This window comes from Gorilla gorilla, chromosome 20 (assembly GCF_029281585.2).
Source record: "Gorilla gorilla gorilla isolate KB3781 chromosome 20, NHGRI_mGorGor1-v2.1_pri, whole genome shotgun sequence".
Lineage (NCBI taxonomy): Eukaryota > Metazoa > Chordata > Mammalia > Primates > Hominidae > Gorilla > Gorilla gorilla.
Genome location: NC_073244.2, coordinates 27,566,150 through 27,582,062, shown reverse-complemented (window position 1 = coordinate 27,582,062; position 15,913 = coordinate 27,566,150). Strand labels below are relative to the sequence as shown.

The 15,913-nt window shown below is 41.2% G+C and overlaps 1 protein-coding gene across 1 annotated transcript in view; it reads right to left on the bottom strand.

Annotated features, from left to right (window-relative positions):
• LOC115931567 (zinc finger protein 91-like) overlaps window positions 1-15,625 on the bottom strand; it is a 101,679-nt gene extending 86,054 nt beyond the window's left edge. Inside the window, 1 exon segment of the mRNA XM_063701186.1 lies at window positions 15,415-15,625. Within this exon segment, the coding sequence (XP_063557256.1) occupies window positions 15,415-15,417 (3 nt within the window). The 5' untranslated portion in view covers window positions 15,418-15,625.
• Between the last annotated feature and the right edge of the window lie 288 nt (window positions 15,626-15,913).

Below are 15,913 nucleotides of genomic sequence, written 5' to 3'. Positions count from 1 at the left end.
TTTTTAAAATTCTAACAAGGTTACTAGCAATGCCAATGTTTTTGACCCCAGAAGACTATTTTGTCAGACATTCAGTAAGTGAAAGAAATTGTGTTTTTCCCAACTTTTTTGGTCTGTAAACAAAGATAAGAGCCTTCATTTTCCAAAGACACATATGTGCAAAAAACAAACAAAAAAACCTAAGAAAAAAGGGCAGGTGCCAGATTAAATGTGATAGTTTATTAGCTACATAAAGATACTTAACAATAAAGAGAAAAACAATTAACTCTATAGTGAAAAAAAGTCAGAGAGCTCTTTAACCAAGCAAATTATTAACATCAACAACACTAGAATAAATTTTTATGATGTGCTGATGCACACAGAAGAACACAACATCACTGCTGAGATATTGCCCCTCAAAAAGTCAATTACAGACTGAATTTAACCATAAAGAAAAATCAGTTTTATGCGAAGGTCAAGATATCTCCCATGTTCTATAATTTTTAGTAATGATTTTAAGTAGTCCTTCTTTAGCATCCTAGAAAGCAGGTATCTCTGGATAATTTTCTCCAGAACTTCCTGGGTAATAAATGCCATCCTGAACAGGCCGGGCACGGTGGCTCACACCTGTAATCCCAGCACTTTGGGAGGCTGAGGCGGGCGGATCATGAGGTCAGGAGATCAGGACCATCCTGGCTAACACAGTGAAACCCCATCTCTACTAAAAATACAAAAAATTAGCCGGGTGTGGTGGTGGGCGCCTGTAGTCCCAGCTACTTGGGAGGTTGAGGCAGGAGAAAAGCATGAACCCAGGAGGCGGAGCTTGCAGTGAGCTGAGATTGCGCCACTGCACTCCAGCCTGGGCAACAGAGCGAGACTCTGTCTCAAAAAATAAAAATAAATAAATAAATAAATAAATGCCATCCTGTTTAAATAAGCGTATTCTTAATCCTGTTCTGCATAGAGCTAATGGAGAACACAGGCGACACCTCAACATTATATGTTCTCCATCTTTACTAAGGACCCCAGCTTTCCCCCAATAGGAATCTTGAGTATCCACATCTTCCCATGTTCAGCAGCCACAAAAGGAACACTTTTAATATGGCAGATCATAAATTCATGGTAGGAATTCTGCATTGCATATAAGAAGCCATGATGTAGAGAAGGCTCTCGTACATAGGATAGAAATATTTTTTAGAGATCCTTGACTATCACAAGAATTTTTAAAAGTATGTGAAACAAAATCATTGGGGAGGGAAAACACAAGTAGAGAAGTAAAGGTTTGCAAGTACTAAACGCATGGCACTCCAGGAGGCAGAGTGGACACAGCTCTTGATCTGAGATATGTTTAGCTGAAAAGAAGCATTTTTCCTCTTTCTCCTCCTCTAGAAATCCTTTTCAGATAAAATTCTCTGGACAAGTAACACTTCATCTTGAGAAAAGTCCCTTAAAGGCATCAGCACCACCTGCTTACCTACTAGCCTCACACTCACAGACAGAAGGACCAAGACCAAAAAGTCCACTCATCTTTCTCCTTTATAACAGAAGAGATTCAGGAACAATGAGTTGCTCCACGGAAATAAAAATATATGTTCCTCTTTTACCGTCCACAGTTGCCCTCCCCTGCCACAGACACCAACAATTTCTACTACAGTAATGAAAATATGAGAATATGGGCCACTGCCCTGTCCCTACCAAACCCAAACAGAACAGGTCCTGAAGCCACCTTTTAGTGCAAATGTGGCACTTAACTCTCAGGAATGTATCTTGAAGCCCTCATACTTGATTCTGGCCTCACCATAGAGTCATATGAGGCCCTGGAGTTTCACTGTCTTACCACACGTATCTACATGTATCATGATGAAGATAACAAAAGCAACTGCAACAAAAGCAAAAATTGACAAATGGGACCTCTTGGGGTGATCAGACCCAACATCAGGTCGTGGGGGTGACAAAGTCCGGCGGAGTCAAAGGATTGAGAAAAAGACAGTTTGAGATATAAAGGTGGGACACCAGGCTAGGCGCGGTGGCTCACGCCTGTAATCCCAGCACTTTGGGAGGCTGAGGTGGGCGGATCACGAGGTCAGGAGATCAAGACCACGGTGAAGCCCCATCTCTACTAAAAATACAAAAAAAAAATTAGCTGGGTGTGGTGGTGGGTGCCTGTAGTCCCAGCTACTCGGGAGGCTGAGGCAGGAGAATGGCGTGAACCCGGGACGCGGAGCTTGCAGTGAGCCGAGATCACACCACTGCACTCCAGCCTGGGTGACAGAGCGAGACTCCGTCTCAAAAAAAAAAAGATGGAACACCAGGGGGCCATCACCATTATGGAGGCTGTGAAGGCCCTGAGCTCTGGGAGCCCACGGTATTTACTGATAATCCAACAAAGAAACAGGTGGTGAGAACGTGGAGGTCAAAAGAGCAGGCGCATGATCTACAGCTGTGATGGTTTAGCATTATAAGGAACATGTTCTGCTACTTGAGATAATGGGAATAAGAACCTAGGAAAGCTAGAAGCAAGGCGCCAGCAGGTCTAGACACATTCCAGAGGACACTATGCAAGCCCTGCCTCAGTTTCCCTCCCAACACCCAGCTTTTTCCCAACAGGGACCTAATTAAAGAGCTTCTTCACAGCAAAGGAAACTATCAATGGAGTAAACAGACAACATACCAAATAAACAAAAATATTTGCAAACTATGTTCCTGACAAAGGTTTAATATCCAGAATTCATAAAGAAGTTAGGCAGGTTTACAGAAAAAAAAAAACTTCATTAAAAAGTAGGCAAAAAACATGAACAGATGCTTTTCAAAAGAAGACAAACATGTGGCTAACAAGCATGTGCAAAAAATGCTCACCACTAATCACTACAGAAATGCCAAAAACAAACTAACAAAAACCACAATAAGACACCATCTCACACCAATCAGAATGGCTGTTGTTAGAAAGTAACAGGCTGGGTGCGGTAACCCCAGCACTTTGGGAGGCCAAGGCAGGCAGATCACTTGAGGTCATGAGTTTGAGAGCAGCCTGGCCAATATGGAGAAATCCTATCTTGACTAAAAATACAAAAATTAGTCAGGCTTGGTGGCGCACATCTGTAGTTCCAGCTACTCCAGAAACTAAGGCATGAGAATCTATTGAATCAAGGAGGTGGAGGTTGCAATGAGCTGAGATCACACCACTGTACTCCAGCCTGGGTGACAGAGTGAGACTGTCTCAAAAACCAAAGTCAGTAACATGCTGGTAAGGTTGCAAAGAAAATGGAATGTTTATACACTGCTGGTGGGAGGGTAAATTAGTTCAACCATTGTGAAAAGCAGTGTGGTGATTCCTCACAGAACTGAAAACAGAATTACTGTTTGACCCAGCAACCTCCAAATTGAGTATATATCCAAAGAAATATAAACTATTCTACCATAAAGACACATGCATATGCATGTTTATTACAACACTGTTTGCAATAACAAAGACATGCGCTGGGCGCAGTGGCTCATGCCAGTAATCCCAGCACTTTGGGAGGCTGAGGCTGGTGGATCACCTGAGGTCAGGAGTTCGAGGCTAGCCTAGCCAATATGGCAAAACACCATCTCTACTAAAAATACAAAATTTAGCCAGGTGTGGTTACATGTGCCTGTAGTCCCAGCTACATAGGAGACTGAGGCAGGAGAATTGTTTGAACCCAGGAGACAGAGGTTGCAGTGAGCTGAGATGGTGCCACTGCACTTTAGTCTGGGCAACAGAGTGAGACTCCATCTCAAACAAACAAAAAACAAACACATGGAACAAATCTAATTGCCTATTAATGTAGACTAGATTAAAATAATAAGGTATGGTCAGGTGAGGTGGTTCACACTTGTAATCCCGGCACTTTGGGAGGCCGAGGCAGGTGGATTACCTTAGCTCAAGAGTTCAAGACCAGCCTGGGCAACATGACAAAACCCCATCTCTACAAATGATAGAAAAAGAAGTTAACTGGGTATGGTGGTGCATGCTTGTAGTCCCAGTTACTTAGGGGGCTGAAGAGGGTGCCTTGAGCCTGGAAGGTTGAGGCTGAAGTGAGTCAAGATTGCACCACTGCACTTCAGCCTTTGTGACAGAGTGAAACACTGTCTCCAAATAAATAAATTAATTAAATAAAATAGAAGATTTAATAAAAACAAAGTATGGTATATAAACATGATGGAAGATTATGTGGCCAGTAAAAAAACAAAAAAACAAAAACAAAAAAAAAACAAGCTGGGCGTGGTGGCTCAGCCTGTAATCCCAGCATTTTGGGAGGCTGAGATGGGCGGATCACCTGCGGTCAGGAGTTTGAGACCAGCCTGGGCAACATGGTGAAACCCCATCTCTACTAAAAATATAAAATTAGCCATGAGTGGTGGCGCATGCCTGTAATCCCAGCTACTCGGGAGGCTGAGGCAAGAAAATTGCTTGAACCCAGGAGGCGGAGGTTGTGGTGAGCTGAGGTGGCGCCATCACACCCAGCCTGGGCAACAAGAGTGAAAACTCCATCTCAAAAAATAAATAAATTAAACAAAAACAAGATTAAGTTATTTGCAAGGCCGGGCGTGGTGGCTCATGCCTGTAATCCCAGCACTTTGGGAGGCCGAGGCAGGTGGATCACAAGGTCAGGAGATTGAGATCATCCTGGCTAACACTAAAAATTCTCTACTAAAAATACAAAAAATTAGCTAGGCGTGGTGGCAGACGCCTGTAGTCCCAGCTACTCGGGAGGCTGAGGCAGGAGAATGGCATGAACCCGGGAGGCGGAGCTTGCAGTGAGCCAAGATCGCACCACTGCACTCCAGCCTGGGTGACAGAGAGAGACTCTGTCTCAAAAAAAAAAAAAAAAAAAAAAAAAAAAAGTTTAAGTTACTTGCAGCAACATAGACGACGCTGGAGACCATTATCCTTAGGAACCTAAAACAGAAACAGAAAACCAAATGCATGTTCTCATTGATAAGAGCTAAATAATAAGAACACATGGACACAAAGAGGAGAACGACAGACACTGAGGCCTAGTTGAGAATAGACAATGAAAGAACAAAAGAAACAGAAAACGTACCTGTTTGGTGTTATGCTTAGTACCTCAGTGACAAAATAATCTACACCAAAACCCCATGACACAATTTTACCTATATAACAAAGCTGCACATGGATCCCTGAACCAAAAAGAAAAGTTGAAAGAAAAAAAAAAATCCATGCGTGGGGAAGAATGCAATGTAAGTGGACAGAGTTGTTTGTTTTACAGATAGTGGCCCAGGTGGGGCTGGACTCTGATTTATTTCTGTGCCCATGCAGTTAAATGAGATTAGGAACAGGAGGCCCAGAACTCTAGGTTGCTGGGGAAAATAGTTTGCTGCTGCAGATTCACTGTCTGGGGGTTGGGATATGCCAGGAGACTTGACACTTTTGTGGCTTTTTGTCAAGAAACACTAAAATCAACAATGCTGTGGTGAAATTCCTGAGGGTGGTGCCTAGTCCTGGGAGTGGTGTGCACATGTCAATGTCTAGTGGGCATGTTAGGGAGTGGGTGGGAATCCTGTGGTGGCAGCTGTGGGAAAAGGGAGTCTGTCATCAGAGCTCCTTTCCTCTAAGTTTTCATCCTCTCTCACCCTGGGAGGAGGCCTGGGATCCCAGGACAATGGGCAGTGTGAAAGCCTGTGTACAGGAGAGCAGAGCCTCCCATTTCCAGATACCAAGAGTTTTATTCCAGGACAGGCCTCTGTGATATCTTTCTTCTGGCACCAAATCTGTAGAGTTAGCTTAACACCAAGCAATTCTCCAACAGCAACTCAATGTCTAACATTTGAATTCTGACACCACCCAGAGTCAGCACAGACCCTGATTCAGGGCTTAGTCTCACAACATTGCCCTCATTGTAGATGCCAGTCACAAACCGCATATGCCTATCTATGCTTCTGAGCTACTGTTTAAAAACTGGGGACTCCTACAAACTTCCTCAAGTTCAATAATTAGATCAAGCTACTCACAGAACGCAGCAAAACACTGTAGTTATGTTTACTAGTTTATTATAAAAAGTAAAACCCAGGAAAAGTCAAATGGAAGAAATGTACATGACAAAGAAAAGAGGTGGGGAACAATGAAGCACATACATAATCTAGGTAAATAGCTGTGATTAATAAAATCCTTCATCCTTTGTGTTCTCTAGAAATAGTTTATGGAAAGAAACACCCTTCCCATTATGACTTAGATGGTGCTCTCTTTTCTTATTTATCACATAGCCAGACACAGACTCTGTCAGAGGCGTATTGAACCAGAGCAACTCCATTTGGAATAGAGGCTGAGTAAAAATAAGGCTGAGACCCACTGGGCTGCATTCCAAGATGGTTAGACATTCTAACTCACAAGGTGAGATAGGAGGTCAGCATAAGATACAGGTCACAAAGACCTGGCTGATAACATAGTTTGCAGTATAGAAGCTGGATAAAACCCACCAAAATTAACATGGCGATGAGAGTGACCTATGGTCTTCCTCTCTGCTATACTCCCACCAGTGCTATGATAGTTTATAAATGCCATGGCAACATCTGGAAGTTATCTTATAGCAGTTTAAAAAGGAGAGGCATAGGCCAGATGTGGTGGCTCATGCCTGTAATCTCAACACTTCGGGAGGCTGAGGTGGGTGGATCACGAGGTCAACAGATTGAGACCATCCTGGCCAACATGGTGAAACCCCGTCCTACTGAAAACACAAAAATTAGCTGGGCATGGTGGCACGTGCATGTAGTCCCAGCTACTTGGGTGGCTGAGGCAGGAGAATCGCTTGAACCCGGGAGGCGGAGGTTGCAGTGAGCTGAGATCATGCCACTGCATTCCAGCCTGGCGAAACAGCACGACCCTGTCTCAAAAAAAAAAAAAAAAAAAAAAAAGGAGAGGCATAAATATTCCACCCCTTGTTTAGCATATAATCAAGAAATAACCATAAAAATGTGCAACCATCAGCCCTCAGGACTGCTCTGCCTATGGAGTAGTCACTCTTTTATTGCTTTACTTTCTTAATTAACTTGCTTTCACTTTATGGACTTGCCCTGAAGTCTTTCTTGAGCGAGATCCAAGAACCCTCTCTTGGGGTCTGGATCAGAACTTCTTTCCAGTAACAACTTTCTGGCAACCACAAAGGGACTGTACTCTGACCCAAAGGAAAATCATCTGTGTGCACCAAATGGCTGACTTTGGGTGAGTGGGGTGCATATACCTGGGTAAACCTCTCAGTAAAATCCATCTCAGCAAGAACTGGTTTGACACTACAGGATATTCATTGCTATTCTCTTTGGATTAATCTATCTTGCACTCTTTGCTGATGGCTATGGGTGACAGAATTAGGCATCTACAGGACCATGGGACATGGGGATATTTTTCTTCTCCAAAAAGGAAAACTTAAGTGCTACTGGGACGGCTGGAAAAAATCTTTCCTACCAAGAAGCAGCCACCTCAACTTTTTATTATCACTGCAATCGGTAGGTCTTTCTCTGGCCCCTTGAGCTCTTTGCCTTCCCCACCCTGCCACAGGCAATGCTTTTTCTCTCTTTTCCCTTTCTTATCTTTTCTATTACTCAGAGTAACCATCTTGCCCAGAGGCCTCAAGTTGAAACTCCTGATCAGAGGTTGAATTAATATGACAGGGCCCAACTGGGGCCAAGTTTAAGAGTTGCATTTGATATTGGTTGCTAAGGAGAGTAGCTAATGTCTGTGTTGTCACACATATTTTGCTATTGCCAGAATAGAAAAAGATAATTTTCCTTTGTGTTGTGGCTTGGCCCCCAGGGCTGTGGTGCAGCCAGCCACGTCACTAGGGCAACCCAGGGAAAGGAAGCCCAGAAGCCTGGCATGCTGGCAAAAGGGTACAAATTTCTTACCAGACTTCTGGCCTCTCTCTATGTAAACTGATGGAATGAATGGTAAAAAAAAAATTACTGTTTATCTCCTATGTAAAGTTCTAATTAATTTGGAGATGCATTTGTGAGGTTAGTCTTAAGCTGTAACAAATCTGTTGTACTCTGTGCTATAAATTTGTCTTTCTGTATGGTTCTGTCATTAAGAGGGGTACCTTAGGATAGAATGCAGGCCTAGGACCCTTTAAGGCTGCTGTTCAGGATGGCCCAGCAAAGTGCTCAGTCATGTCCTTGGACGCTTGACCTTGTGACCACATGATAGTACTTTCTCTTGGTCTCCACCATCATTAATGGTGGCCCAGGTTCAGGGTTCCACTCTCAACTTAGGGAATGAGTACTTTCTTGTTTGATATTTGGGTAAGCTTTACCATTTGTTGATTCTCTTCCCCTCCAGGAACCACCTTGAAGTTTCCTTTTTCAGAACACCTGTAAAGTTACTTTTGGTAAAATTCAAAAGCCAGAGATATTGGCTGTTTGACCTGACTGAAGTCTGGTAATAAGAAATTTAAAAGCACTTTTTAAAAGAGCACTATGGTTAAAAGTCAGCTTAATTAAATGCAGATATTCAAGCTCTAGCAGCCTGGGACTCCTTGGGAAAAACAGAAGAGACACTATAGACCCTGTTTTGGGAAACACCTCTTTTTCCTTATGAAACCCCAGGAATTGGAAGTGAATAGATCCTTCTCAAAATCTAAGTTTCTCTTCTGTTTTGCATTGCATTATCTGATGTTTTTTACTTTTGGGGGTATCAGGAATTACTTCACATTATAAAAGAACTTTGGCATGTAATAACTGGGTGAGAAATATACTTTTGGAATGGCTAAGGGCAATTATGGGGAAAAACTCAGCTCTTCACATTTGGATCAGAGAAACATACTCTGGACCACTTAGGAAGTATGGAGGTGTCCCCATGTCCCACTGAGAAATAAGACTTCCCTTGGGATGAACGATTCTCTCCTTTTTAGATCCAAGATCTGATGTAAAAATGGGAGCCTTAATTTAGGGGGATCCATTTTGTTGTCCAGCTCTGTTTACTTATTAAGCCATGGAAACTACATGCTTTCCTGGTCGTGGGCTAGTAATCCAATTAAGAAACTGACAAAGAAAAACCTTACAACTACTGAATCTTCTGTCTGTGTGTATGATATAAAAGAACCCTGATTAATTGGTTTAAAAATAATAAGAGCTTAAATCAAATATTTTACCAGAAAAGTAAAAAGTGCAATGCCTTTTAGTTCATGTGACAAGTAATCTTTTTGAAATAAAAACAGTTTTAAAGATCATTGGGAAAATAAAAATGTCTTCAAAATATAAACCATTTGATCTAAATTATATAGGTCAGATATTAGATTTGCCAAATACTTTAAGGTCATAAATTGGTTCTTTGACTTTTAAAAATTGTTCAATTTACCTATCTTGAAGCCAGTAGATTCCAAATAAGGCCTTGGGACATATGGAATTAGCCATGCCCCCTAAATATACAAAGGTTATAAAGAAAAGAGATTTTATATAAGAAAAGATGTTGTATAGTAAATTATTGTTCTAAAATAAAATGACTGGTTATTTAAAAAGATGGATGTTTAGGACAAATCAGAGAGTCCAAACATATTATAGATGGTCTGTATAAGTCATGAAATAATTCACTAAAGGAAATTTATGCAAGAAATGTTGTACAATTTAAAGGTTACTAGGCCTCTTAAAGACTCCTCAAAATGCCACTATCACTGTTCACTGCACAACTTGCCTGCTTTACGGCTAGGTAAGGCCTGGGACACATCAAGTTAGCCACACCCCCTAACTATTAATACACTGGAGTCAGACCTTATATACACTTGTGTCTGTGTCCTGGACTCCACACCTAGTACGTAATTAAAGTCCTTTACTTACCAAGGGTTTCATCAAAAGTAAAAGTTGTTAAGAGTTAACATTGTAACATGTAACTTTGACTACTAAAAAACAGTTTTACATGCAAGGTATGCAGAGAAAGTGAAATGTGTTTTTGATAAAAGATTATAAGAAGACATGGAAATGTGGAGTTTTTTGCCTGGATTAAAAGGTTAAAGGATTGTTTTAAATTAGAATAAAACTGAAGGTTTAAACAAATTGTGAAAGATTTGCTAAAATTTAATTGCAAAAGAGATTCTGTGTGTGAACATATAAAGTTAAATGGGTATTATTCAGTTTTTCTATAAATTGAACATTGAGATAAAAACAACAGGTTTCTCTTAAAGCACTGATCTACTCTTTAACAACAAGGACTTTGTAAAGAGTTATAAAAGGTTTATAAGAATATTACCTTACGGTCAAATACTAAAATTGGATAGGTTTGTCTATAAAGATTAAGAATTGGGTTTGACATTAATAATACACAAATATAATAGTAAAATTTGGCTCATTTAGTATAAAAAATCACATAAAAACATGTCAAATGTGAAATCATGTTTGACTATTTTTGGACTGTTTTTGTAAATATGTTATTGGTATGTGTTCCAAAATTATGGGAAACTCCTGTAATTCTAATGACTAAGTGTATATCATTAATAATCACAATTGTTACATAAAATTATTTTATGCCACAGAGCTAACCAAATTTCCTTGTCGATCATGTTTTTTTTTTTTTTTTTTTTTTTTTGCTGAGACTGCCCTAAGACTTTCCCATCCAGACAATCATCTTGTGTTGATCCTCTTCAAAAGATGATTTATAGTTAACTTAAGACTTTGACAGATGTTCTCAAATGAAAGTTTGTTGTAACTTTAGAAATTGTGACATTAGAATACAGAAAAAACTTTCAGTATTCATGGAGAACTGAAATGTTCATGACTATCAAACAGAATAGGAATTAACTGAATGGACTGAACTAATAGAAGACTGAAGTTATATTTTTTGACTTTGCATAAAATGTCACTGATCCTTTGTTTTGTTTTTCAGGGTCAAGAAGACTCTGACTAGTTAGGCAAAAATATCATCACCCCTGTTCAGCATGAAGTAGTTACAGAAAATGAATCTTCATCCCTCTACAACTCTTAGGATTAAGTGTGCCCATGTTAAAAAGAAGGGGGAGATGTCAGAGGCATATGGAACCAGAGCAAATCTATTTTGAATAGGGGCTGGATAAAATAGGGCTGAGACTGACTGGGCTGCATTCCTGGATGGTTAGGCATTCTAAGTAACAGGACAGGATAGAAGGTCAGCACAAGATACAAGTCTTAAAGACCTTGCGGATAAAACAGGTTGCAGTAAAGAAGTCAAATAAAACCCACCAAAACCAAGATATGACGAGAGTGACCTCTGGTCACCCTCACTGCTACACTCTTATCAGCGTCGTAAGAGTTTACAAATGCCATGAAAACATCAGAAGTTACTGTATATGGTCTAAAATTGGGAGGCATAAATAATCCACCCCTTGTTTAGCATATAATCAAGAAATAAGCATAAAAATGTGCAACCAGCAGCCCTCGGTGCTGCCCTGCCTATGGAGTAAGCCATTATTTTATTCCTTTACTTTCTTAATAAACTTCCTTTTACTTTACTGTGTGGACTCACCCTGAATATTTTCTTGAGCGAAATCAAGAACCCTCTTGTGGGGCTTGAATTGGGACCTTGTTCTAGTAAGAACTCTGCATATTTTCTTCTTTTTCCCATTAAAAGATTCAGCTGAATTTGTCTTCAGTGGTCTAAATAAAATTTTTCACAGGCCCCAGAACTTTAAACTATTCTGAGTCAACATAAAACCTCATTTTATGTCTCTTCTAAGAACACGCTGACTTCATGGTAAAACATTCTCTGATTTAAAATCTGACTTTTCACCCTTCATTTGCCATTCCTCTCCCGCCTTCTTTCTAATCTTGTTTGCTGCTCCCTAGGAAAGAAAGCCCTTGTTGGCCTAAACTATGCAATCCTTAAAATTTTTATAGTTGGTACTTTTTCCTGTTGCAATACTCCTTTGGAATTCAATTTTTTTTTTTTACATAAACCTAATTTTGTTTGATATTCCAAAGCCTAGAAACTGCCTCAAAACAATAACAACTTTATCATCAGTAAGACCCTCTCAGTCCCCTTTCATCTTAACCTTAACTGCATTTGCCTGTGGGTCCCCAGCTTTCCAGGGCTCTGTCAGCAGAAAGGCTTCTTCCATGGCTGGGGTGAGCAGACTGGACATCTGCAGGGGAGCATCCCCCATAAATAAACTAGCTGGTCCTTTAATAACCTCCTTTTGTAGGCTCAATATTAGCCTTAGCTCTGAGACACTGGGCTCAAGCTTTAATTTCCATGTTAGAGTTACTCACTTGGTTTTTGAAACTACGTGTTTGAAAAATCCAGCAAAATTACTCAAACACAGTGTTCATATAAGGGAAGGAAATTTTAAGGTACTTACATTTTATACCTCAATAAGAAAAGCAAAAGTATCTACTCCTTTATGATAATATATCTATTATTGTATTGTTTTCATTAAAAATCATGTAGTAAACAATTAGTCATATGGGAACACTTCTAGGTGGTACCAAGTTTCATCTCATAAAATGTAGCATGAAACTCAGAAATCAAGATAACAGGATGTGAACACAGATATTCACTGTCAAAAATCCTATCCTGCAGAGAGAGGAACTGATGTTTTCATGAATCTATGTTTACTCACCAATTATCTACCACATTTTCTTATGGACATGTATTCATTTTCTACAGCCAAAATAGAATAGAGATTTTCCCTATTCTTTTCCTCGGTAGCTAGCATTCTAAAAGCTAAGCCTTGAAATTCTGTTTGAATTCACCTAGGCATAAAAAACAAACACACCTGAGAAACCTTTTAAATTCACTCTGGGAAAGAAAAAGGTAAAAGAAAATTTTTAACAAATGGAATATATAATTAAGCATTAATTTCTTTTTCTAAAACCCATCTCTTTTATGCCCTTTGTAAATATTTTCCTGCTGGCCGCGCGTGGTGGCTCACACCTGTTATCCCAGCACTTTGGGAGGCCAAGGAGGGCAGATCATCTGAGGTCAGGAGTTTGAGACCAGCCTGGCCCGCTGAGGCAGGAAAATCACTTGAACCCAGGAGGTGGAGGTTGCAGTGAACCGAGATCGTACCACTGCACTCCAGCCTGGGCAACAAGAGTGAAACTGTCTCAAAAAAAAAAAAAAAAAAAAAATTTCCTACCTTTCAAGCCCTACTAATATAATGCAATTTACAGCTAAAAAACTGAGGTCAAAATAAGTGAACAAATCTCTTCAAGGTGACAAATCCAGAAGTGGCAATCATGGTTAAATAACAGATGTGTGTGACTCATGTTTCAAGTCAGGCCATTCAGTCACTTGAGAGATTCTTCCACCCACTCCTGCTCACTTATGTGCTCAAGAAGCACCCATTCAGGAGACACTGCAGTATTTCTCGGTGGCTGCTCCAGAGGCATTTTACTTTGCAAGTTCTTACACCATCTCAGTTAACCTTGCTGATGGCTATGGGTGACAGAATTAGGCATCTACAAGACCATAGGACATGGGGATCTTTTTCTTCTCCAAAAGGGAAAACTTAAGTGCTAATGGAACTGCTGGAAAAAATCCTGACTGCTGGAGTCAGGTTTTTTGTGTTTTTTTTTTTTTTTGGTTGATTTTTTTTTTTTCTTTTTTGGTCTTTTGGGATACTATTTTTTCTGTCACAATTTCTTTTTCTTTTTAACACTATTTTTTCTTTCACTATATTTATTTCATTATATTTCTGCCCCCTTAGACAATCCAGGAGGCAGATGTTATTTCTGTGTTTTCCCCTCAGTACCAGCATCTGATTACCTTTTCAAAGTAAGAGTACACTAGAAGCTTCCTCTCTGCCCCAGGGATCCACTTGCTCCCTTGAGAGGATACACTCCAGACCTCAGGTCGTCCTATGGAAGAAAATAAACCAGAAGCTGATATTCACTAGGCACTTTAGCTGACATAACCATGGTGGATATCTTGGTTGATCCCCAGACAGTACTGAAATCCACGACCAGAAAAAAACTAAAGGGTGGCTGAGGACACATCACCTCATAAAGGTTTCAAAGGAATACCTTGACCCAAAAACATTCTTACAAGATCTTTGTACCTAGAGAAGATACAAGAAGAGGCACAGAGAGATTTTACAATACAGTGTCAGGGGATTATTCTTTGCTTTCTTCTCATGGGAAAGTTACAAACAGGTAACAAACCTTTTAAAAAGCGTCATTTAAAGCTTTGCCAAAAAATAATTAATTAAAATACGGTATAGAAAAGTACACTAAAAGACAAACAGGTGATAACGTGAATTAGGGAGGAAAAGCTGGCATTAGGGAATGCCAGGAGGAACTGGAAATTTAATATCTTACTGCAAGCCAGAGTGAGGCTGGAGATATGGGGGACGGGAGGTTAGATTTAAGACATGCTTGGGACACAGTTGAAAAATGCACCAGAAAATCAGTTCCCCATGGAGTGTGAAAATAATTAAGCGGCGGGAAATTAGACTGAGGTGTCTCTAGTCCCTGGATTCCTACTTTTAAAAAAATCTGGCCAGGCGCGGTGGCTCACGCCTGTAATCCCAGCACTTTGGGAGGCCGTGGAGGGCAGATCACCTGAGGTCGGGAGTTCGAGACCAGCCTGACCAACATGCAGGAACCCGTCTCTACTAAAACCACAAAATTAGCCGGGCGTGGTGGCGCATGCCTGTAATCCCAGCTACCTGGGAGGCTGAGGCATTGGATCGCTTGAACCCGGGAGGCAGAAGTTACGGTGAGCCAAGATCGCCCCATTGCACTCCAGCCTGGGCAACAAGAGCGAAACTCCATCTTAAAAAAAAAAAAAAAAATCTAACTGAGGTGCATTTTTAGTAAATTACTACATTGAGAGAAACAAAATTCATCCTTAACCAACTATAAACTGCCAATTAACATCTAATTACATAACCAGGAAATTTTCACCTTTATTTTACAAATTAAGAAACTATGTATCTGAACCTAACCAATTACTGAATTTGGTTTTCTTCATCATGCTGTTTATAAAAGTCTTTACTTCAAGCCCCGCCCATAAACCATAAATTACAAACCACAGCTGGGTGCTCCACAATATTTGAATCACTCTTTGATTAAATGCTTTAGTGTTTTAACGGTGACTCCCATACATTTTCAACAGAAGAGGAACTGGGAACCCCACGGACCAAAGCTCTTCCCATTCATAAACCCGCACCCCGAGTCAGGATTCTCCCCCGGGGACCCTCCAGTGGTCCCTGCACAATCCGGGAGAGACGCGCCGCTGAGGGTCCAGAGCTGCCCTGAGAGGACTCCAGGTCAGGGCCCAGTCACTGCGCAGGGAAAAGACAGGACGCCCGGGGTCCCGCAGTCAGCGCAGCCGCCATCTTATGGCTTAAGGGGACTGAGGCCGAGCTGAGCAAGGAGAACTCCGGGCGCAGATTGTACAGTTGACTGCGGGGAGGCCTAAGTCCCACCACAGCCACTTCCCACCGCTTACAACCCGCCCCTTCCCCTCTCTCGGGATGTCGGACCCGGCACTCTCACCATTTCTAGGCTTCCGGGGGACCTGGCGTCTTAGCTGTGGATCTCTCAATACCTGCAGGTCACAGGGCCACAGAGGCTGGGCCTCTGCGAGCAGAGGACACAGGGCAGTGAAGGCGAGACCTGCAGCTCCAGCTGCAGCGAGAGACAAAGGCCCCGCCACATCCCCGAAGCCGTCCTGTCCGCTCCAGCTGCAGGCCTGATTGGACGGTTCCCAACCCAGCGTCGCTGATTGGATAACGTTTAAAACCCCACCTTCTCGTGCCCTGAGTGACAGAAGATGTGATCAGATGCTGGGCTGAGTGAAGAAAGGGTGACAGCCTAGGCTGCAGTCTTCTCAGGTAGGGCTTCCTCCCAGAGCTGAGCCAGGCCCACCCCAGAGAGAATTTGCCTTTAAACTTGTGTGTAAAGTCATATGCATTTATAAATAATATATGGCTCTTCACAAAGGAAAAAATATAATTTTATAATAACAATTATTTTAAAATTTCAGATTTTATGA